Source organism: Athalia rosae, chromosome 4 (genome assembly GCF_917208135.1).
Source record: "Athalia rosae chromosome 4, iyAthRosa1.1, whole genome shotgun sequence".
In the NCBI taxonomy this organism is placed as follows: domain Eukaryota; kingdom Metazoa; phylum Arthropoda; class Insecta; order Hymenoptera; family Athaliidae; genus Athalia; species Athalia rosae.
The window spans coordinates 18,209,017-18,234,223 of NC_064029.1; the positions used below are offsets into that span (position 1 = coordinate 18,209,017).

A 25,207-nucleotide genomic window follows, 5' to 3' on the forward strand; every position below is an offset into this window, starting at 1 on the left:
GTGCATTATTAAAATACATCAGCCTGAGGTAATAAGGTTCCTGATTAAACCATCGGGCTGGACGCGATATACCTATTTTTAAGATGTGTGTAGTTTTCGCTTTGAATAATGAAAAGAAAAGGAGAACGTGAGCGAACTACGCGAATGTGACTCGAGTAATTAGCGCTGAAAATAATTTATTCATTATTTCGCGATGACGTTGCGTGTTCGTTTCGCGCACGTCGCGGAATTGTCGTGTGCGGTGCTTTTTAACGAACGCCGTGAATAAATACAATTATGCGACAACGATCGCCGTTGCACGCGCTCGATTATACATGCTACTCGAGAGTGAAAATTTTCCTCAGTTTTTTTCTTCTTCTTTTTATTTTGTTAATTCGGTGAAAAATTTTGTTAGTTTTGTTAGCGAAGCGAGTAGAGTCTGGTACTCGAGCCAAGGCGTTCCGAAGTAGCTCACAGGGACCGTTCCTTGGGCTCAGTTCATATCTTAATGAGCCCTTGTCGTTTAAACTTTGCTCACTCCACTCGGCGGGGTGCAAATCAGCCCCGCGATCCTCCTTAAACCCTTTAATTAGTAGCCATAAATTATGGCAATATAGGTTGATAATGCCTTTTGTGGTTAATTTATGTCTCCAACTGTTCTCTCCGCGATCCAAGGGATAAAGGAACGAGTAAAATATCATACGATTTCTGCCTACTGACTGCCGGTTGAACCGCGCACCCGCCGAGGATTCCCACCAAAGAACGAGGAACGCAATTAGAATTTTATCTCATCTCTCTTCGGCATTTTTATTCGAGAATTATGTGCCGCGCGGAGCCGTTCGCTCTTTGGCGAAAAATACGTATTCTTTTGGCACTGCAGAGTTTCGGAACCGATCGGTTGATATTCCGGGGAAAATTTTCGCCCGGAAAAAAAAAAAAAAGGATAGAGAATATCTCGTTACCGTTACTTTTGTTCTTTACAACGGTCTCGATCTTCCTGTGTCTGGTTATTTCGACCCTGTATATATATACCGACGTATAAACTTTCTAAGAGGAAGCTTTGACGGAAATCTCACGTGCCGGCACTATCATTAGTTGGACAAGTAATATACATAAAGCTTTATCGCACTACGCTATGGAAACTTTGCTGATTGTATTGCCCGGCTATAACCATCCCAATTGTTCCCCACTTCGATTCCCCGCGTAGCTCTTCGAGCTTCTCTGATCTATTACCATCTTCGCTATCCCGGGGAAATGGACGAATAGGCGATCGTCGATTCCCCGTTATACCTACGGCAATTCCACGGTGTTCTTTCTATCGTAAAACGATTCCACGTGAATCGAGCTTTTTCACCCTCGTCGCTTTTGAAAAATAATTTCGAACCATCGAGCCGCGTGCGTTCGGAGAAACGGCTGATAGATCGAGCGGTGCTTGTAAAAGCTCTCGTAGCGATATCCCTGTTGTTGCCAACAGTGTTAATTAATTGATAAGTCTGAGCTCGGCGGGCGAGACACAGAGATCTTAGGTCGACGGTGTCATGCCTCAGGCATTGCGCTCAGGAATAGCTCTTTGACTTCTACGCAAACACCGTGAAATCTCCTTTGAGAATGTACAACGTACATGCAAAGGTAGTTGCTTACACGCATTCGCGCCACCGCATCGTTCTGCAGGGTATAAAGAGAAGTCTGTCAAGTTCGTGCGTCGGGAGCATTCAGACTTACCGCGATGATTTCTGTGGAATTTTGAGGTGCGTGGGTCCTCGGATGAGACGATGAACGTAAAATGAAAAATAAAAAAAAGCCGGGAAAAGCAACGTACGGCCAATCGGAAGACAGCCCGTTCCTCGTTCATCTCCTCCTAAATAATTCGAGCCCCGAAAATCGGGTTCTCAATTTTTAAAAACCACAACTGGTATATGAGTCCCCTCGATCCAGCGCCATGACCCGCTGGCTGGATACGCCGTACGCGTTCGTATGGGTATACACACGTACAACTATATCCGTGGCGAGTAAGAAGTTTGGTGTCACGTTAGCTTCGCAAAGCTCGTACGAAAAACAAAGTTCGGATGACGGAGGCGCTTCGGCGACGTCGGGTCTGCTCAGGGAGTCCCTCGTGGCTGGGCAGGCGTCCATCACCCCGGTTGACGAAGGGGTATGAGAAGGTGGTGGAAAAGGGAAAGGGAAGGGAAAGGGAAAGGGAAACAGCCAGTCGAAGAGGAAGAGGAAGAGGAAGAGGAAGAGGTAGCGGAGCTGGTGGAAGCTGACGAGCTCGCTGCCCAAGGGACCGCTAGCCCGTAGCGGGCATCAGCTAGGGCAGTGCTTCTATCACGGTGGCGGGCGGACAGCTCCGAGGCGATTTGTCTTTCATTTTGGGTTAATTTATTGCACTACGGTAACTCTGCAGCCGCTATTCTCGACTCCGCACTGTTCAACGGCGAGCCCGGTACCCGCACAGCGTTTCGCCGAACGTTCAGCGGACGGCCTTCAGCCTTCAGCCACGCCCCGACCAACTAATGTCCCACATAAAACTCGGTATCAGCGATCCTCAAACGGGGATTTACAATCCCTTCAAGCGCTCCTGTCACTATAAATTCTCTCCACGCCGACGTCGATATATCTTACCAACGAATACTCAGCTATGTCGCTAATGGATGCCGCGCGGTCCCATCCCCCGCAACCCCCTCAGCGACACTTGGAACAGATGCCGAAGAAGGATCTTTTTACCGCGTCTTCGCCGGCGCCCCACCATTTTGACGCTCTCGAAGTGGTAAAGAAATTCCATTCTTCGACTCGGTATTTATATGCTTCCGCGTTCCTCGATAGCTGCTCTATAATTTCGGGGTGAGAAGGAGTCGTTAGGGGTCGGCGTCGCGATCGAGGCGAGAAGATGCTCACGAAGTTAATTCGAGTTTGAGATATTCATCGGGTTGATCCCGGGGCTCTTGTCTCGCCGCGGCTCTTCAAACGTAACGAAATAAGCTCCGCGCTCGGTGTTATATCCAACGTAGATAAGCCCGGCAATTGTCAGCCAATGTTACGGAGCCTCGTTGTTCCTTCGTTCGCGCGTGTGCGCGTTCGCTATCCGCCGCGTATTATACGTATGTATGTATGCATACGCACGTAAATGCGTATTTCATTGTAACGCCGGTGCGGTGCACGCTTACGTGTGGATCTCCCGTGCATTTACACGTGCGTCTCTGCGTTGCCGCCCGCTTACATACGTAGCGGGGAATATTACGATGCGGGGAATCGCGTATACCCGCCAGCCCGACTCGCGGTAGGAAATAGACAACGAACGCAACTTGGCGGCGGGGAATTAGCAGGGGAAACACGAACAAGCGCCAAGACCAGCTTAAAGTGTTGAATCATAACAAGGACTTACGCCAAAAGCCTGGAACAAGAAGCCTCTGGTCTTTGCCGTACAACCGAGGGGGTGGAAGTCGGAATTAGTTCACTTCTACATATTCATGTACTATATTTCAAAGATAGAAATGTGGAAGGATACGCTTCAACTTTTATATATATATAATCTACACGTAATTTCTAGCGTTGCATAAACTTACGGTGGGGAGGAGAGAGGAAAAAAGGAAGTTGAGAAAATTTGAAAAATAGCGATACGCGGGAATCAAAAAACGCAATTAAGGTGCTAGCGCCTAATTGCCGTACCCGGTAAAAACAATTTTTGAATTAACATCACCTTTTATTAAGAACACTGTAACGGAGCGCGCGATAGCTGGTACAGCGTCGCGGGGAAATTTGCGTATTATTTTTAATGTCGCTTGGCGTTTCATGGATTTTATAATACGCCCTGTAAGAAGGATAATTGCTCTAATACCGCTAACGTTCAATTAGACGGCATCTTATTGACCTTAAGGTATTATCACGCGATTACACCGCCGTGGCTGCACAAGCTTTTACTTTTATTAACTATCGCTAATGCCTTCCTCCTAGATTGGCTAATGCCGACGATTAGCGCCTCTAAATTCATTAGAGAACTTTCTTCTCCCACTAGCTTATCTAGTTATTATAATCCAACGAACGAAAGCGAAAAAAGCGAAGTGGAGTTGAGTAAAAAAAAAAAAAAAAAAGGGAGGAAGAAGAAAGTCGGGGAAAAAGTAAACGAATAACCCTTTGGACGATCGCGACAACGATCGTAATCGAAGGTTCGATAATTTCCACGCCGGGGGATATAAGCCGAGCAGATTCGCCCGATCCCGAACCCCCTTCCTTCGCGCCGCAGCTTCGACGTTCGGTCGCGGCATCCTCGTTGAGATGATGATGATAATAATTAACGTGATTGTAATTGCGCCTGATTATATACACGTAGAATAACATAGCTCTGTATTAAAGCGACGGTTTGTGTCTACGGTATTTGCAGTGTGTTTAATCCCCCTGCTCGTGTACAACAAATCAATTCGCTGCAGATAGGCTCGACGCGACGGGTATACCCTACCCCGTGCACGCGGGCCACGCCGAGCGGCCTTTATAACGCGCGAATCGCGCGTTCCTGGCCCTGCAGCGTTTCTACGGCAGTTGCCGCCCTCTGTGCCGGTTACCGATTCTCATACTCCCGCTGCACGCATGTTGTTTTGCTAAACGGTTAATTGCATTGCCAATAACAGATAATGCAACAATCAATGATTTAGGGGTATAGTCTGCGCAATGATGCTTCTAGCTATACAGAAACGTAATTTAAACAGTCCCACCAGGCTCTGTGCAGATTATTCTAATAATAATTGGGTTCCGAAGGGGGCTAACTGGCTTCGACGAACACGCGCCATCGTATCAACGAATTTGTAAAGCTGTAGCCCCGTTTTCACCCACCACAGATCTAGGGCCGAATTAAAGATTTCCACTCTTTCATCTTATATTCCGTTCTGACGCAATTCTGAAAAAAATTCGCATAATTTCACTTCGAATAATATCGATGCAACGATACCGACAAATACTCGTCGATTGCGCTACGAGACGCTCGATGAAGCTCAATTACGTAAAGCCAAAGTAATTCGACGGCCACGTGAAATCGCGGTCGTATCGGTTCTTCGCGTTATCCTCTCGCAGCTCAACCGATCCGCCGTTTCTTTCGTTTCGTAATATTTTTTTTCCCCTTTTTTCCTTTTTTTTCTCTCTTTGTCGAGACTATACGTGCGATGTGCGCAACGACCTAGCCTAATACTCCGGCTCGTATTTTGTTACCGCGTGACGTTTTCATCGTGCAATTTTTCCTGAGTTAGCGTCCATATACCGAGAGTTATGTCCGTCAGGGAATTAATATAGGCAAGATTTGTTGTTATTACGGGGAGGCTTTCTCAGAGCACAGAGTGAAGCCATTACTTACTATAACTGCCGTCGGGGTGGGACGCTGCCGCGCCTGTCAAGCATCCATCATTGCGACTAATGGCTCCGCTCTCCTGCCAATAACATCCGGGACTATGCCGCACGGAAACCACGCCGCTACTTTCGTCCCCGGCTACTACTTCAACTTTTTTATCGCCCCTATCCAAACTACCTTGCATAATATCCAAGAGGACACGTTGCACTTCGCGCGTATCACCTGCAACCCTTTTTTTTCTTCTCCATCCGCTACCCCGTAACGCTCGTGAAACGCGACGAGAGACGCTCGATCTGTTTCCATTTCATTCAGTAGTAAAGGTCGCTCTATGGTCGGACGTGAGACGGATTATAGCCGCAGCTCAACTTCCACCACCGCGAGGACAGGTGTACCGTTCCAATAAAATCTTCAAAATTTATACTTTCGGATCGTTTCGAACTCTCACATCCGCTTCTTATCCTGGATTCTCATTAAATTCGGACACGACGTGTGCGTTGATTGATTTTATAAATTCCTTCTCGTTACATCCGCAGCCATCGGGGGGATCGGGATGGGATTGTATCTCTATCGGCGGATTAAACGCTCGCTGCTTCCGGGGGTGAGTTTAGGTAGGAAGGAAGGAAGGGAGGGGTGTGTTCGGTAGGCTTGGAACATCGCGCGTTGAACGCGTGGCAACATATGTCCGCGGGTATCGGCGAGCAATGTATTTGTATGGTAATGTACCGGGCAACCTGATGGGTCCGAACCACCCCGGGTTAGAGCGATGGTGCAGAGGTGTACGTTACCGCGGTACCCGAACCTCGTCACTCGCACCTCCTGTGTGCGCGAAAGAAGAGATCGCGAAGAGGCGATAAAGGTGAGAATCCGAAGCGAAATTTTTCTGCAGTGTAAAAAAAAAAAAAGAAAAGAGTATCCTTGTTACGTACGCGCGAGCGGAAGTTCACTGCGCTGAAACGACTGGAAAAGACTTGTCCTCGGGCCGAAGGATAATATTGGGGCGGAGGAGGTTCGCTCGGGGTGATCCTTAAGGCGATGAATGCGTGAACCGTATACACCGGGGTAGCGGATGGCGGGGCAGCTTCATCCGTCACACATTATCCGCCGAGGGAGCAGCTCGTCATGCATTTATAATGACGCCACTTATTCCACTTTGGCTGGTAATGCTTCGCCAAATTACCGCACCGAGGTGAAAAAAAGCGAGCTACTAGAAATTTCACCTACATGTATATATATATATATATATATACACGTCCCTCGCAACGTTCCACTTCTCGTTCATCTCGTAGACGTAATTTATAGGCTTTCGCCCTCTCCTCCTTTTTCTGCTTCTTCTTCTTCTTCTTCTTCTTTTTATTCATCCGACTATCGGAGCGAGCTGTTATTTTTCGTTGATCTACTTCTTCTCTCGGTCGTTTCCTTTCTCCGTATCATTTGCGACTCGCGATCGTTGAATTATTTGGCGTCGTAGTCATAGGCGAGAGGACGGTGGGGCGATGGGGGGGGGGGTGTCTTGTGCAATATTTAATTGTCGCGAATGCCGGGAGCGCGGGTTCAGGGGATTCCGCACGTTACATCAGGCGCGATGCTTTACGTTAATGGTCCGGATAGCGAGCGAGCGGTGTTACCCCGTCTCCCGCCCTCCCCCCGTGCGAGTACACACGAACCACGTATTGCACGTGCCGCGGACTCGGTACCTATACGTACAAGTACCGCTGAACGTATGAATTGGTAAGCAATTCGAGGACGCCTTGTTACCCGCCGCACCTGCTGGAATTAGCTATTCCCGTAGAAATATTCAGCGCTTGTGGCTACAATTATTCCGAAATTATAGCCGGCGTACTCACGAGGTGGATCCGTGGCCGCCGTTCGCGTCTCGAGTTAAAAGATGAAACGAATGCGTCAAGGATTTCGAGCCGCTTCCGAATTCGAATTTTCACGAGCGCACGACGATCGTCGAGGATCGCGACACGCGGCGCAGGATTTTATTTAGTGCGTCTCTCTGTCGACGTGGCCCGGTGCGCGGATACATTTCGGTGTTTTTTTTTTTTTTTTTTCAAAAACACACCGAACGATTCCGCGTGTAGCGCGCGAGCGATTGAATCGGTTATACAGTTGATTTTAAGCTCAATTGCACACTTACTGGGCAAGTATTAATTTATCGTATTTCCGATTGTACATTTTATACCGTACGAGTTATTTATTTACAAGCGAAATATAAAACAGCCAGCGAAATGCCTGCAGGCTAACAACGTATTTAGGTATACGTTGTTCGTCGGTTGGTTTGTTGGTTGGTCGGGTGCGCAATTTATTGATTCGCTCTTTGTTATTTTGTTTATTATTATATGTATCTTCCGTATACGTACAACCGTACGCACGTGTGTACCTCTACTCGTGGTACGTATATATATACATACGTTATTCTTTTATCGTCTGGTAAAATTATTTGAATGGATAACAAATCATTGAACATGTACGATGTATATTATAAATATTATACGTAGAAAAGTTGGGGGTATATACCCGCGTGTATACATACATCGTTGAATATCTACAAAATTGCTCTTCCGAGAGTGTAATTTCAATAATTTTAGTACTAATGAAAAACTCAATTCGCACCGCATTCGAACGACAATTTATACCGGGGCGAATAATTCCACGGGAGAAGGAGGGGTGGAGAGAAGAAGAAAAAAAAAATAATACAAATGAACAAATGGAACGAAATATAATAACGAAACCCCCGCCACGCCGAAAGTAGGTGTACGCGATCGCGATTAAAGAAACGACCCAATTCACTTATGATAATTGTAAATCGACACTCAGCTGCAACGTGCGACGACGATCTAAAAAATTTTAATCGCACCGATCAACCGAATCCACTTCAGTCGTTGAATTTCAATTCTACGTTGACATTGAAGCGAAGGGTGTAATTAGTTGTAAGCCTTTCGGACCGGCACGCATGACATCCCGGACAGCGCAGTGTACATCGTTGTCCCCGCGTATAAGCGCAGTGGTGACGGTAAACGCGGATGATTCGCGGAGGATTTTGTCGAGGGCGGCTTATTATCGGTGCAGGCAAAGAGAAATATCGAATACATCTCTGCATTATATCGTAGCTGGGGGTGTCGGCTATTACATTTCGTAGGTATTGGGAGAGGCAGATTACGTCATGCATATGCAGGTGTATCTGGCATGGGGGAGTAGGGTGAGCGGGGCAGGGGAGGTGGGAGGGACTCCAATCACAGCCGTGAAACTTGATTGTCGCTGATTATCCTGATCGACGCAATAAAATCGTTCGATGTGTGGAACGCGGTACCACGGTGTGTTTTCACTGCATGCAGCAACCGTAACACGTAAATGCTGCTTCTGCTGCCTACTGTATACGAATTTCATCGTTATTTAACGGTTTTGGTCAACTGCAGGTCATCTATTTATTCAGGCTTACTCTACCGTATCTGAAACCGCATTAGAAATCAATACCGTGCAGATATACTCGCGTTTACCTATCAACCGCTACACCGTACGCACGGGGAGGTGTGCGGGGTGGCGCGTCCCAATGTTTCGAAAATTGTATGACCGTTTTTGAAAAATCGTTCGGGAATCGAAAGTCGTTTCGTCGATCCGTACCGAGAATCGGAACCTCGAAGGGGGCTGTTTCAACGCGTTGCCAAAGCGGATAACGGGTACTTAGATTTCGTAGGTGTGCGTCATGTGAGTAACGCGAAGTGCCTCTTTTGTTGGTATAAGATTACAAGAGCGGGTGCGGCTCGCGTGTGCCGCAGCTGAATCTGCACTTCGACGTGGTCTGGGGCAAACTCATCCGTCCGTAGGCTTGACTGTTGTACAACCGAGCGGGGGCTGGACCGCCGAGAGTCGGTCAGCGTGTTTTATATACGCTGAGTTGCTGTCGCGAGCACGTAGGGACATTTACCCTGTCATAAGGATGTGTGTACGCTTACTTTATACTTCACACTTTGCCGTGAACGTAGGGTACGGCTAGTTCACACCCCCGTTTGCCGACGATATTCCGAACCGACGACCTGCAACGAGACCGCGGAAAAGCGGGAGGATTTTCCAAAGCGCCTACAACCCCTACCGTCGCCAACGTAATCGTACCATAATAACACCCCCGCATAACGAAAGTATTACGACTCGCTAATGTCGCGACTGGATAATACCGAGTTCCCACCACCACCCCCCCCCCCCCCCCCCCCCTTCCCTCACCTGCTACTCCCCCCACACTCCTGACGCAATTAAATTTTCATTTCATACGCGTCGTCTATAGCGGTCCTCGCACGTTCCAAATTTGGGTCACGCTCTGCTGATCACGACAATTTTACACTCGATTTTTTGTCCCGTGTACTTAGAGCGGAAGGCTATCTTCTCGATCTGCTTCGAAGAAAGAACATTGGATCGGTAGCTCACGTTTCACTTGTCGGAGGTTTCAGTTTGGTGAAAAAATTTGATTACGAGAAAAAATGACTACGGATAGAGAAAGTGCGGAGTTTCGATTTGCGACGATCATGTGTCTGTCAAGATGAAGGTACTTATTATTCGTTGGATGGTAGCTGATGCTGGAAACGGTCGAGATACACGCGGTATCGATACGAGTGTATGCGATGTAGGGAAAAATACTTATCCGTGTCCTCGTTATCGGGCTGCATCAGAAATACCATTCGGTATGTGTCTCGATCCTCGAGGAGCCTGTGGGAGGCTGACTCGGTATTTTTTGGAATATGGAAAACGAAAGTCGTTTTCTGTGAATGTGAAAAAGGGGAGGAATAGTACGTTGCAAGAGAAAGTTTCCACATTTTCGTTGATGAGTGGAAGACTGAGAAAGTGGGGTAAAAAACAAAAATAACGGTTGAAAATAATGTCCACCTTTTCCGCGTTATCAAAAACGATTTTACGTAAGCATGTGCTGCACAGGGTTTATAATTGAGACACATCTCGGAGATTTAACTGACGCCAGTTCAGCGTCGTATCTTTTAGGATTGGGGGTGTGGGGGTTGGTAAGGTCGGTTAGCTGGAGAGTTAGGTCTGGTATCGGAGTACCTAACGTGAGATTTCTGTGGAAAATATATAACTGGATATCAACGTGCTTTCCAACTTGCAACGTAGTAGCAGGAAGGGGTGGTGGAATAGCATTGCCGGTGAAGCGACGGTTATCTCGACAATTAATATGATTGAGGAGACATCTCTCATGTCTCCGTAATATCTAGCAATGGCCCAAGTTCTGATTGCTTTCCCCACCCTACGACCAGTTTCACCCCATCGCCGGCACCAACACCGCCACCTTCGCCGAAGTCACCCTTCGCCAGCTACACGTACTCTACGTACCTACGTATACCATACCCCATACCGACAACTACACCGCAACCATGTTGCTGGCCTTGCCTCGCGCTATCTTCGCTACCATAACCCTTTCGCTTCCATGGTGGCTGGTACTCCTTCTAGAACGATATCTACCAACGTGGCTGACTTTTCGTCGTCAAATGTTGCGCGATACCCCGTTAACCAGATCTCGAATACGCGTGCACGTTTAATTATATTCTACTCGTAGCTAAATTGATCTATCTATGAAATCGATCGAGATATTCCCAATTGATCCATCCAAAGAGTCAAAAATCAAGAATATCTCGGAGGAAAAAATTCGTAGCTCAATTTGTTAGTTGTAGAACAACTCTGATTCTTCGCAATCCGTGCATGGGTCGAAATATTCGAATTTCTCAATTCACCAGCAAACCCGAGCTTTGCTGGAGTCAGGTAGCCAGCAGCGTAGCGCTTTGTTGTGAATCGTCACCTTGGGGGCTGAGCAGAGGTGACGCCCCAAAACAAACCGCTCGCCCGTGGGGCTACGCTGACTCCAGCTAAGCTCGGGTTTGCTGGAGAATTGAGAAATTCGAATATTTCGCTCCATGCATAGATGCGACGAAGCAAAGTGGGTCTACGACTAAAACCAATCGATGTGTCTTATCATTTTTCTGCTCCCAACAGCGAATAATTGAGGATTACTCGATTGATTGCATAAGTAGATGATTTTGGCTTTCAGATTTGGATTTCGGAGCTGATTATACGTGAGATTACTCTTAAAGAATCAAAAAAAAAATCGATTTTTGAACAAAAATTAAATCATTTTTTCGAATGGGTTTAATATGCTTTTCTTACGTATTTTGACCTCAGGAATCCGAATCTGAAAGAAAAATTAATCTATCTCTAAAATTGACCGAGTTATCGCTAATTTTCAGCTTTTTGGGGTCAAAAATAAAAAATTGATTTATAGGTCTATATTAATATAATTTGAGCTCGGGAATCCGAATCTGGAAGAAAAATTGATCTATCTTAAAAAATGACCGAGTTATCCTAATTTTTTCGCATTTTTTGGTACAAATTTGAGGATATCTTGAAGGGAAAAATTCGTAGCTCAATTTGGACGACGGATTCGTGTTCCTGGGGTCAAAATACATAAGAAAAGGGCCATACGATCAATTTTAAAAAATAAAAATTTTTGGCCAAAATTTGAAAAAATCGTAAGGGGTACCCCTTGGAAAAATCTCAAATTTTGACCAAAAATTTTTATTTTTTAAAATTGATCGTATGGCCCTTTTCTTATGTATTTTGACCTCAGGAACACGAATCCGTCGTCCAAATTGAGCTACGATTTTTTCCCTTCGAGATATCCTCAAATTTATGCCAAAAAATGCGAAAAAATGAGGATAACTCGGTCATTTTTGCAGATAGATCAATTTTTCCTTCAGATTCGGATCTCTGGGCTCAAGTTACATTAAAATAGATTAAAAAATCAATTTTTTATTTTCGACCTCAAAAAGCTGAAAATTCGCGATAACTCCGTCAATTTTAGAGATAGATGAATTTTTCTTTCAGATTCGGATTCCTGAGATCAAAATACGTAAGAAAAGTATGTTGACCCCAATTAAAAGAATGATTTATTTTTTGCTCAAAAATCGAATTTTTTCTTGGTTTTTCAAGAGTAATCTCACTTTTAATCAGCTCCGAAATCCGAATCTAAAAGTCAAATTGATCCACTTATAAAATTGATCGAGTTATCGCCAATTTATCGCTTTAAAACGTAAAAAATCACGGATATCTCGATCGGAAAAATTCTTAGATCGACAAAAAAAAAACTCTCAACATGCGTGTGAAATGTAATGATGTGAAAATGAAGAAAAACTCAGGTCAAAAATTTATTCGACGAATTAAACTATACATAGAAAAGCTCGGCGTCGTGTGGTTTGAAAAAATTAAATTCCAATACGAGAACAGGGTCGGGGTGCGTAGATCCGTACAGATATCCGACGTCGATGTAAGTTAGCCGGGCGTAATTCTGTAAAAGGGGGTGACGGAAGGGGACGGAAAAGCGTGCAATTTCGTCCCTACGTTCCGTACTACGAGTATTTATAGTCGTTAACTAGCGGCTCAATCGCCACGCGGATACAACCGGGCATGTACAGCCGTTAGAGTCCTGCCAGCAATAGGGGATAGGGAATAGGGTCTGTGCTTCGAGGGAAAGAGGGCTAGACGGACGTCCGACCGTGGCAAGAGAGAGAGAGGGCGGAAGAAGAATATGGGCAAGGGTGTTTCTCCTTCAGGAACACGGAGGCCACCATCTCCAGCTCACCTTAACCCCGACGCGAGTCTCCCATTCGATTTAGGGGGTAAGGTGCGGCGGGGTACCTATACCGTGCCGTGTGCGAAGGGGGAAGGAGGAAGTAGCGAAGCGAAAAGGGGGCACCGGGGATCGGGCGAGAAGGGAAAGGGCCATCACACTCAAACCGGGACGTGACGCGAGCCGTGTTCTTATCTCTTCGGCACCCCCGCCCCCCCCTCCGGACTCGGAGAACCCCGCCAACGTTCAACGACAACGACGACGACGACGACGACGACGACGACGACGATGCCTCGTGATAATCCGAACATTCCGTGCGCCCACCACGTGGTAACCACCCTCCGCCACCCTCGCCCCCGTCGCCCCCGTCGCCCCCAACCCCTCAGTCCGCCGACACCCCTAACCCTCCCCTGAAAATAATATATATACAACCTCGCCTGCGGAATATCCCCGTGGCTCACAAAGTGTTGCGCAAGCCTGTATCTTATACCCTGTATGTGACGTTGTAATCGTAACTGCGAACAGAGATGGCGGCTACATTTGTGATTTCGTCACGGGCTCATCGTAAACAAACCAACCCCTTCCCCTTCTCCGCGCTCCTCGCCACCTCTCACCCTTCGCGCGAACCGTAGGAAAGGAATCAGAAATTTAAGCTTCGTATATAGGTGTGCCCCTGGTTTATGTATACCCAGGGTGGATCTTAGCCCACGCGGTTCCGTGTATCTTTTCTATAACCGTGATAAGAAGGAGTTTCGAGTACTTGTTTCTTCTTAGTTTTCTGACGTTGTTCTGCGGGGAAGAAGTATTGAACTTTGCAACTGCAGTTTCTAATTGAAAGTTGTCTTCCAATTATCGCTGGCACCTGGCGAGAGATTCTTCTTTGTGTTGAGATTTCTCCGTATCACTTTGTGCGAAAGAATAACCGTGTAAGAGGAGGAGAGAGGAAAAAAATAAAAAACAAATAAATAAAAATAAAAAATAGTGGTAAATTATGAAAAAAACGCGGTGTAAGAGTTGAAGTACAGTTGCGCGCTCTCCTCATTATTCGGCAAAGAGAGCAGAGGACTGTTGGAGAAGCAATATTCCTTCGTATTCCAGACTCCTTAAGATCTTTCCTTTCTTCCATTTCGAATTACAAATTCACCCGCGGGTCTAATAAGCAATAGCGAAGCCGGGCTGAGCCCAGCGGTAGCTTTCCTTTTTCCCAGAATTAAAATACTACGGGATATGCATTTCTCCGACTTGCAGTTCTCCCTCTTCCCGAGCTGTCAACGCGTTTCATCTTTCTTCAAGATTACACACAGCCCATGTCCTGAATATCCTCACTACGTCATACCTTTCTAGCTGCGAGAATTTGAAAAACCGCGAAAGGCTCGTCGCATAAATTTTCCAAAGTTGTTTTTTTTCTCGCGTTTTCCTCTACGCGGTTATCGGTTACGACGAACACATGATTCGGACGGATCATACGGATCGGTGATATCGTTTTATTGAAATTGACCGGAAGATAACGGAGTTCGCGGTTTACTATACCGGACGATATATTCGACAGATAAAATAGTATAGAGTCCCCTTCCACCTTTTTTCTTCTTTCGTTATTTCGTTATACGTTGTTGCTGTTTGTTGGGAAACATCAAACAATAAATGGTATGAAAGTAGAAGAGAGAAAACACATGTCTGTCGGTGTCAGCGCCGCATCTCTCTATATGTGCCGGTTATGCTCTGCTGTTCCCCGTTCGCTACCATCCCGCGTATATTTATACTCGCCCACTGAATCACGTCAAAATTTGATTTGTTGATGGCTTTTATAGCGGAAAGTTATTGCGGATGCTACGAATAAATTCGAATGCTCACTCGGCTATCACTGTTTCAAACATTTTACCGATACTTTTTTTTTTCCTTTTGATTTTTTTTTTCTTTTTTTTTTTAACCTTTTTCTCTTTTATTATTATTTATTATTATTCGTCTCTCTTTTTACACGCGGCTACACGGGTACCTGCCCGCGTGGTAATTTCAAATATCATTTATTTCATAAACCGACAAAAGTTTTCAGGATTCGTCCATTTTTTTTTTTCACCCCCACTCCATTCGTTTAATTTGTATTTATTCTTTTTCGTTTTCGATAGTTTGATTCGTGCGTTGCTCCTAACGCGAGGGTGCGACGGAGGGAATTGATTCCGATCGCTGGATTTTATTCAAAATTTTTTTCCTCTCGTCCTTCATTAAATAGTGTCGCGTTACGGCCGTGCAGTTCATTCTATTTGCCGAGGGGGCGGAGGGGGGGTATTTTCATAGGAATGTGTAGGGAAAGTGGTAAAGCGTCTTTATCCAAATAAGCGATAGTCAAGGATCAAGGACCAAAGGAACGAGGATACAAGCCACCGTATCTGAACAATGAAACTCGGGGCGAACCCCGCAACTACAAATCACCAACAATCTTGATTTACTTGTGTTTGCTATTGGCTTAGAATCACTTCTGCAATGGGTGTAGGTAATACAGCTAACTAAGCTATACCAGCAACCCGGCCCGGTCCGCTATTAGGAAGTATGAGATTACACTCAGCCAAATACTGCCGATCTTATCTCCAACAGAACGGGTACCAAAAGTTCGAATTATAGCGGTGGACCTTCCCTGCTCTACGGTCCTAACTGCTTTCATAATTCAGTCGAATTTGATCGCGAACGATCGCGCTATAATCGCACAATACCTGCCCAGGCTACGGTTTTAAGATTATCGATCACCAATTTTTCACCGATCGACTATCACCACCGATGACCTGTCCGTTGTTTCGAGTCCTGAAAAATCCGACAATCCAGTCGCGATTTGGACGAAGCGAAGAACGATTACTGTTCTTATTTTTTTTTTTTTTTTTCAAATTCTATTTTACACGGGATATTGGGACGAGCGCGAAGAGACGTGTATTTCGCGTGTATCGCGCGACCGGGTGAATGAACCCGCAGTTTCGACTCACGGCTCTTGAATTTCCCTAATGATTTACAAGCATTATTGGGTATTAATTTCAATCTATAACTGCGAGGAATAGAGTGGCGTGTGATGCGGGTGATAAAGTGAAAGAGGTGAAAATTTTACCGGGCAAACGAGAGAGACGGACAGTTTGCGGAGGAGCGGAAGGAGGGAGAGGAAGATAGAAAGTGAGGTTCGTTGCACATCGTTGGCTACAAATCAACCATTCCGAACAAATTATGAATGATATATTCGTTGTAGTCACATGATATATATCGCTCCGATGCGGTGACGTGCCTCTGCGAATGCCGTCGCATTCATTACAAAATCATTGTGCAGGCATCGTTTCCCCGCTCGATTTCTATACGGGCGTATACACCTCTGTATAACCGCTCCCTGTTTACCCATATCCCCGGAGCGAACGCAAAACTATGCACCTATTTCTCGACGCGGATCAAAAATTATATCCCAAAAATTTCACGTTCGAGGCTTATTTTCGAGAGATTCCTGATCTCCCGCGATCCGAAGAACAGGCGCACGATACATTTGATTTCACTCAGTTCGAACGTTTCTCTCGTTCGAGAAATCGGAAAAATATTTTCGTTTTCAAAAAATTATTCACAGCTTTTTTTGTTTTTTTTTCAATCTAAACTCGTACGACGAGAAAGTGTGCGAGAGAGAGCAACAGGTGGCTTGTGAGCACATACATCCGGCTGTCAAGTCCGAATGAGTATTGCGTAATGGTCAAATTGACTGACGGACTTATGGCCAGTAATGCGGATCGTCCGATGTCCGCGTAGAAATTTCCACGCGGAATTTTTCCACGCTCCCATCGAATGCTGAAGTTAGCGAATCCTCCAACGTCGCCTGATTCTCAAAACTCGTAGCTTATGGCTCGATTCGCGGTTTATCGAGAGATTCGGTGGAACACGAAGTAGCGCGATGGAAGATGATAAAATCGAGGGATGCGACGCGATAAGCGTCAGGCCAAACTTCCCTCCCCGTTAAATTTTCGGGGAATAACTGTAACGGTGTAACCGATCCGAAGTATAAATTTGATCAAACGAGGAAGTTTTCGGTGAATTTCTCGAAACGTCTCATTAGATATCTAAATTCGTGGTCCAGGTGGCTGACGCCGGTTTTCCACCGCGTGCGGGGGGGGGGGGTGGCGGATACGGCGTGTCGCGATTCGCGGGGAGGTTTCGGTTCGGTGGATTCGCAGACAATGTGGGACCGACCGCAGAGGAGGCCCACGGAGGCTCTGCATCACAACCCTCGCGAGATGTTTGCCCCTTGACGATAGTAAAAACTTTTACTGTCCTTATAATTATGGGTAATTTACGGTAATTTACGGTAATTAACGAGTTGGATGGAGTCATGGCGGCAATTTTCTAAGTAATATTTCTGCCCGATAATATCGCGAACTGGGTACACCGCGACGCTGCAACCCCCCCCCGCGTCCTCCGCTATCGTTTCTCCTCTACTCTTCCGCCTCATCGCCTGCTGCACCCCTGACATTTTTTTTCACCTTTTCTTTCGTCCGGAGATTTCGAGCTCCGGAACGTTTTCGACAACCTATTTTCAGAGGGACGTAATTATGACTCCGTTGTATTAAATTGGAAAAAGAAAATCGATGAAGCGAACGCTGAGGATCGTTCGCTTCGGAAGAGTTCGGATATATTTGTTTCCCGTATAGTTTCCTCGATTTCCTTTTACGAAATTTATTTTACCGTCGTGAGACCGGTTGAAATGACGCTCTGTAACAAGGTATAAATCTTTGGTTGGAAGTAAACAGAATCGTATACATCGATCCTCTCTCTCTCTCTCTCTCTCTCTCTCTCTCTCTCTCTCCCCGCTGCTCCATATAGCGAATACTGCGGGGAGTCAACTTCGTCAAGTTGCCCGGAGCTACTCGCTCGCTATTCTCTCTATCCGTTTCGAATCCTAGAATACACGTACGTGGATCGCTACAAATGTCCACGTAACGCGTCGAGTATAACATTCTTTTTATCGGATACAAGACGCGGTTAAACGAAGAAACAAAAATATCCGACGATTTTCATCTCGTTTCTCTAATTCGAAACGTACTCGTCGATCCATCCAAGTTCAAAAATAGCGTCCGACGATCGCTTTTCGCGGATCGTACGGAAAATTGGACAAGATTCTGCTGACGAGGTACGCGAAGGTGGAGAAAATTTTTACCTCCCTTTTCCGGCAACGGAGTGTGTTCGACGCAATTTTCATCGGTGCCGGGTACCGATTGCGTTACCGTGACTTCCTTTCTCGGTACGAGAAATTAAATAGCGTACGCGACGGCAGGTAAATCCGATCCATTGTCCCCTCCGCCCCCTCCGCCCCCTCTGAAGTTCTCGGCGTCTACATTGTACCGGATTTCTCCATAGAAAATCTCTCTCTCTCCTGTAGCGCCATGTGCAACCGCGTAAATTCCGTAATTCGGTCGTTCGTATTCTCATCGGTACGACAGACGAACCGAACAACAGCACTTTTGCCGCTACTTCGCAGGCAATTCGCAGTGTGACGCGCGTCGGGCGATGTCCCGACGCACGACGAACTCGGTATGGGTTTGATACACCCCGTTTACGGGGTGTACCTCGCGTATACCCTCCTCAACGGCGTGTAGGTGAACGCGATCGTGTACGTCCCCGTTTCGTTGTACCGTGGCGCCGCGGCGCACCCGCAACGGTATCGCAGACGCGGTTCTCGTTCACTTGCACGTTGGGCTGAATTTTCTCCCCCTTTTCCTCCTCTCCCTCTCCCTTTCCCTCTTCCTCTCCCTCTCCACCCATCCTCTTTGAACACCCGCGAGTCCCCCAGGATGTGGGTGGTGGGTCGTCGCTGGGTCGGGCTGCTCCCGCTGCCGCTGGGTTGGCTCGGGGGTCGGTAGGTATAAGCCAGGGCGTCAATAACCGTCCATCAGATGTAATAGCTCCCCGAGACACATCGGTTGCATTTAAATGGCTGCTTATCCAACCGACTCTGTCTCGTCGCGGACAGAGATCTATGGAATTCCATCAACTTCTCCGCGAGAAGAACAAAATCTTTTATTATTGCGAGAGACGCTCGTTGATCCGTAAAATCTAACCCCGTTCAATCCTTTACCAAAAGTCGCCCGCGTTACGACGTTCACTTTTTCGATATTGTATTTCGTACCTGCCCCCCCCGCATCGTCGATTTTCTACCGAAAAATCGAGAGAAACGAGGCGTTCTGTCGTTAGTAAATTTTTGGCGATAAAGCAACCGAGGTCACCGGAATTTGGCAAAAAATTTTTGGATCCGAGCGCGGCAAGGGTCGAATATAAGGCGCCCCCAAGTTTTTCTTTTCCCCTTTTTTTCTCCGACGCGGACTCTGCGCCTCTGGATGCCCGGAGGCTGCTTCGAGCGTGAAGTTGATCAGTGCAGACGTGGAGACGTATGGCACCATTACCACCATGACGTATCGTTGCAGGTTGCTTTTAGAGAAGCTCCAGCTTCCGTTAAATCCTCCTTCAACCTTCTTCCATCCTGCTCCAACGTATACCCACATTCTCCACGATTCACCCTTACGATCACACGGACGCAAACTACATCCACCCACGGTATACCACCTACAGTCTCCCTTTCCACGCTACGTGCAACGGTGAAAACGATCTCTATTTACCTAGTCATGAATTATAACGAGCCGTACACAACTTTTTCGTACATCCATTCGATGAATATCAGTTCTAATGCTTTTCCTTTTTCTTTTTTTATTGCAGAAAACTAAGGTTGACCTATGGTGGAATTGGCTGCTGAGACATCCTCAACCTGTGCAAAGAAGTGGTGAGTAGTTGTTTCTCTTTTTTCTGACCTTTGTCATTTTTTGTGCCGTACTCACAAACTTCGAAAGGATCTTTTCCTACATCGAAAACAAGGGTAGGAAATAATCGCGAAATGATAAGCGGGTAGTTTTTAATCGGGCAGAAGGGGTAATGAGGGGTAGAGTTTTTTTTTTGCGGATACGTGTACCTGGACAGAAGGTGGAGAGTTTGATACGCGGAGTATATTTCTGTATAGTTACGGGGATCGTATCGCTTAGCGCGGCAGTTCCCGGTTTTCTCTTTCCGCTAACATCCCATTCCCGCATCTTTCGCTTCGAGAGATGACGGCGCAGGCACGAAGCCGGGGGGGGGGGGGGTATCGGTGGGAGTCGAGAGACCGGGACACAGAGGTTCCAGCCGTAACAACCAAAGTTGAGCAAAGCCGCTGACTGTGGGCTTCCTTGATTGCCTCCATCCGCAGGGCTACGTGCTCGTCACAACAGCTCACTCCGCGGTCCGACCCGTCGCAAATTTTCCCTCCGCTCTTTTGTTCTTCTTCGTCTTAGTTTTCTTCCGCTTTCCACTTCCTCGTACCTTTTCTTCGACTCGACTCGACGCCGACGCTTCGACGCTTCGACGTCCGCCCTTATCCCACGGGAAAAGTTTCCGCGGACTCTATGGAAAAGTATTGTATCGAGCCGCAAAAATTTTATAAGAAACGCGCCGGAGGTAGTCGAGCGATTCATTCACCGGTTAGATTTTTCTGTTTTTTTTCTGTTTCTTTTGTGAAAACATTTTCCCCGATCGTGCCAGCTTACCGATATCGCGGCGCGATTAATCCAACCGGCGGAGAACAGAAAGGAATCGTGATTGCAGATACACGTGCGTTGTACCGGTACATCGTATATCCGCTCTGGAGAGGTTAAATTAAAGGGGGTTAGGGGTGGACGGGTGGACGGGTGAAGGGCGAAAGCTAGTCCTTAGTATATTAAGGTGAGGTGAGAGTAGGTGGTGTTGGGCGAACGAGTAGGCAGTATATCCCAAGTGTGTGGGGGCGGGAGGGAGGGGGAGGGGGGGGGGGGGGGAGGTTCGCCACCCCCAGGTCACCCGGGCCACCACCGACTACTTTCGCGTTATTGTGCAATGTATAATAATTTGGACCCCGTTAATCCCTCTCGGGCATCGAGCCGGGGGTTAGGTGCGCCGGGTTCAGCAAAAGGATCTGCATGGCGGCTCCACCACGTCGCAAATCACTTAAACTGCGGGCTCGAGCTCGGCCCGGGGGTGGAGGGTGATTATAAGACCGCTCGGGGTGGCTGGCTACCGTGGTAGTACCATCCGTTATGACTATAAATCTAAGATAACAATAACGGCCCGCCGAACCCCTTCCCCCCCCCCCCCCCCCTTCATCCACCGCACCGTACACCACCTTCGCCCCGCTCGCCGTAACGCAGCTCTACCTCCCCCGTTTTCAACCCCCCCCCCCCCGTCCCCCCCGACTCTCTACCGCATCACCCACACCCTTTTACTCTCCTTCACCCCTGTGCTCTTCCTCGTTTGTCCGGCACAGGACATTAGTGCCGCCTGCGCAACGTTCGCCCCGGATCGTCGACGCTCGTCGCGGCTCGCCTCGTGGCCATTTCATGCACGTGCCCTAGGCGAGGTTCCGTCAATGTATCGATATTAACGTTGTCTGTCACGTGACCGCGCCCTTGTCCGTTCCTCGTAGCTTCACGGTAATTAATTTACTTTATGTTGCGATCTTACGGCCGCGGATAATATGCTGATATCGCTCCACCGAGGTGAAACTCGTGTCCTCGTTAATTGGACGATCGCTAGAATTCTTTTCCTTTCTTCCCCCCCTTCCACGCAGTTGATAATTGGATTGAGGAGAATTCGCGAAATTCGTCAATAGCGGGGACTTTTTTCTATTCGGCGTTCGCGAATTTTGTTTCTCGCACAATCGTTTCGCGGTGTATTGGAACGGCACAGATTATAAAGACTCCGGTGAAGTAGATGGATAAAACGGTAATTATTAGACTCCGGGGGTGTCGAGATATCGCTGACCAGTGAAATAATATTGTGTACACGTTTCACTGTTCACCTGCTAATATTTTAATTATTTTAATTGCCGTAAATAATGAATACAGCCGCCATGAAAGTACTTCGATGGCGTTATTCGGTACATTAAGTTGTTTAATGAAATTCGGCTCCGATTAGATGTGAATAATGCCTATAAACTGTTATAATTTTATGGAGCAATCGAATATTATTTTGAATGTATTCATCTACTAATTACCTAATAATGCAGATGAAAATTAATAAAACTAATAATATTTCGCGTTCGCAGTCACAAAGATTAACTACAACGAACCGACCGAGCAATGTTCGAAAAACAATTTCCATGCCTTTTTCCCCGTGTGAAAATTAACAACAATTATCGTCATGACTCGGGCGTACACACGTAATGAGAATCCGTCGCACGACGAGGTTGGAGGGAAGGGATGACTTTTGCGAACAGGAGTCGAACCGCGCATCGTATAAGACTCGTCCATTTCGGTATACGCGGAATCTCCACGAAATTTGCGAAATCTCCGAAATCTAGGAATGAAGAGGTGTTTGGGTACATCTGCCGCGCGACCGTCCATCACCCGACCTACCAGCCCAGCTAATACACGTATAATTACTCCTTCCTAAGATTTATTTTAATTAGCCTGTATATCTTCCCCTAACGACCAACGCTCTGATTTAGCACAAACTGTTTCTCCCTGCGCCGCACACTCTCGACTGGAAACCCTTTTAGAATTATTTCTGTACGAGTATCGCGAAGGATACTCCGTATCTTTCCGTTGGCGAAGTGAAAGAAAAAAAAAAAAAAACATTGACCAAACCCAAAAGCGAATCGCCTACAGAGGGGGGGGTGGTGATGATCGTTCGCCGGGCACCGATCGCCTCATTTCTCCGTTCAATTTCACTAGAACGCGATTACACGGTGCCAAAGCCACAATCAGTTTCTATCAGAATTCGATCAGAGTCAAAGCTACTTTGATTTCTGAGTATCGAAACGCATCGGAGTCATTCCACTTCGTTTGTCGATAAATTCAGAGCGCTAGGCCGCCAGTTTGTTTGATCAAAAAGTAAAAAATCGACGATATCTGAAAGAATTCGTGGGAAAAATCGCCTGGCGGTATGTCCGAATTGTTAATCGATCCGAACATACGTATCTGGGTCTTCCTGCCCCTGGCGTTGATCACCTTTATGGTCGGTATTCTCCGGCACTACGTCGGTTTGTGCATTTCCGATCTACCGGAGGTTACGCTGGATCAGAAAAAGGCCGGTCAACTTCTCCGTCGAATCGATTTGCTGAAACGAAACGCGGGCTTCATAACTCCGGCCGGTTTCATCGCCAGGAGAAATCACCTGCGTCGTACCATCGCCGGACTCGACAGATCGGAAACGCGAGCGGTCGATCCTCGCCGATCGTCGAAATCCGGAATAATCGACCCCGAAATTGTCTCGGAATTGATTAAATCCAACGTCACCAACGTTATGCCCATGGTTTTGATCGGCGGTTGGATCAACTGGACGTTCTCGGGTTTCGTCACCGCCAAGGTACCCTTTCCGTTGACCTTCAGATTCAAGTCTATGCTACAAAGAGGAATAGAACTGGGAAACCTCGACGCATCGTGGGTCTCTTCAGCCTCTTGGTATTTTTTCAACGTCTTCGGTCTCCGAGCTGTATTTTATTTATTTCTCGGCGAGAATAATCTCGCCGACGGTACGATCGCCTCAGGATTCGCCGAGGAACTTCAAGGATCGCCCGGTATACCGGGAATATTGCAGGTTCCTCAGATTCTCCCTACGTTCAAGAGCGAGTACGAAGCTCTCGGTATTTTGAGACACGATTGGAGTGTAAAGACCGTCGATACGATTGAAGCGAAATAAAAATGCAATTCCGAATCGAGCCTCTCTCCAGGTCGCGCGATCACGCTTTCTTGACTTCCGAACGTTTTCCACGACTCCGGGCTACGGTAATTCCCGTCGGATCTTAAGTCGGCGTTAATCTAACCCCTCAGTTTCTAAACTCGACTCGACTCGACTCGGCGGCGAGTGCCTATCCGAGGCAAATATCGAGTCGGTGCGCCGTTATAGCTTCGCCGTTACCGAGCGGTGTGCCGGTAAAACACCGGGATCATAAATCTGGCTACGATGGCTTAGGTGCCGGTGGTGCACGCCGGTCGCGAGGTAATATTGTTATCATTAGTGATTAGGACTGCTGCGGGCAAAGGGGCACGCCAACCTCACTCGCTCCATTAACTCGTTCATAGGCGAGCAAGTGGCAGTGCCACCTCCGGTTCCTCGAGGCGCCCACCGAGGCAACCGACCCCCCCTCCCCCCCTCTTAAGCCAGCGGTAAATCTCTCTGTGCAAACCTGAAACTCAAGCCAAACATACGAAACGTTACTCTTCTCTCTCTACTCGCGGCGGGTAAGATCGCGCGCCCATAGAAATCCACCCCCTATCCGCCCGTCCAAAACCCACATTTTCGTCCACCCGCTCGCAGCGTACCGCCGCCTTACACCCACCCACCCACCCACCCAACCCCCGGCTAACGCGAGAATCCGTAATCACCGTAAACCTGCGAGAGACTTAAGCGACCGCAGATATACTATCTGTGTGCCGTGTGCGCCTAAATCTATATTTCCTCCCATATTCCGTATCTGTTCATCTGTTCCACCTACTAACCTCGTATGTATTTGTATATATGTATACGTGAGGTGTATCCTGTGAGGTGTACGTAGTACGTACGAGTGTGGAGATTGGTGCGGGAGATGCGGCAGCGTGTATTCGCGGTACGTGAAACACGTAACGGTAACGTTCTCTTCTCGTATACGCGGTGGAACGAACCCCCTCCGCTTTTATCCGCCGTAGGTTCGTACCCCCTAAATTCCCGTACCCCTTGGCTCGCTCTTCTCCCGGTATAGCGCGACGGCATGAGCACATTTCTCTGAAATACGACGTCCCGGGGAGCATAAACGCCGTTACTATTCCCACAAGTTGTAACTGGTGTTAATTATTGACTTGATATATGCGCGAGAAGGGGCGTTCGAGTGTGCCGCCGCCGCCGCCGCCGCTGTGCTACCGGGTACGCTACCTTCGCGGCTATAACGTACCAGTGTTGTGGAGTTATTCATGCGGCAGTAGAATCCGATATCTGATTGTTATCTGTCTTAGGATAACTACAATAATTAAATACGTCCGAGCTTCTGCAACGGGGAAACTGGATTGCGGTAGATCCGGTACAACGATTTTCAACACCTACTCGTCTCTGTGCGCGCCGCCGCTCCGTTCGCCACCGGTTGTTAACTCAGCCCACGGGGATTCGAAAGTCTTCTTCGTAAAGTTTCTCATAATTCCGGACCAGCGAACGACGACGTTCTCTCACCGTATCGTAAATCACCGAACCGAAGAAAGATTGAGTTTAATTTTTTTTAATTCCCTTCGAATTTCTCT

The 25,207-nt window shown here is 47.3% G+C and overlaps 1 protein-coding gene and 1 long non-coding RNA gene across 2 annotated transcripts in view; both read left to right on the plus strand.

Moving 5' to 3' along the window:
• Positions 1–19,705, plus strand: part of LOC110117164 — a 36,778-nt gene extending 17,073 nt beyond the window's left edge. The window contains exon 3 of the long non-coding RNA XR_002305844.3: positions 19,653–19,705. This is a non-coding gene — a long non-coding RNA (uncharacterized LOC110117164). The remainder of the gene's footprint in view (positions 1–19,652) is intronic.
• A 3,112-nt stretch (positions 19,706–22,817) lies between these two features.
• Positions 22,818–24,024, plus strand: LOC125500715 (ER membrane protein complex subunit 3-like). The gene has a single exon (XM_048654492.1). It carries the CDS (start codon positions 22,884–22,886, stop codon positions 23,637–23,639), a length of 756 nt encoding a protein of 251 aa, XP_048510449.1. The 5' UTR covers positions 22,818–22,883; the 3' UTR covers positions 23,640–24,024.
• Positions 24,025–25,207: the final 1,183 nt, after the last annotated feature.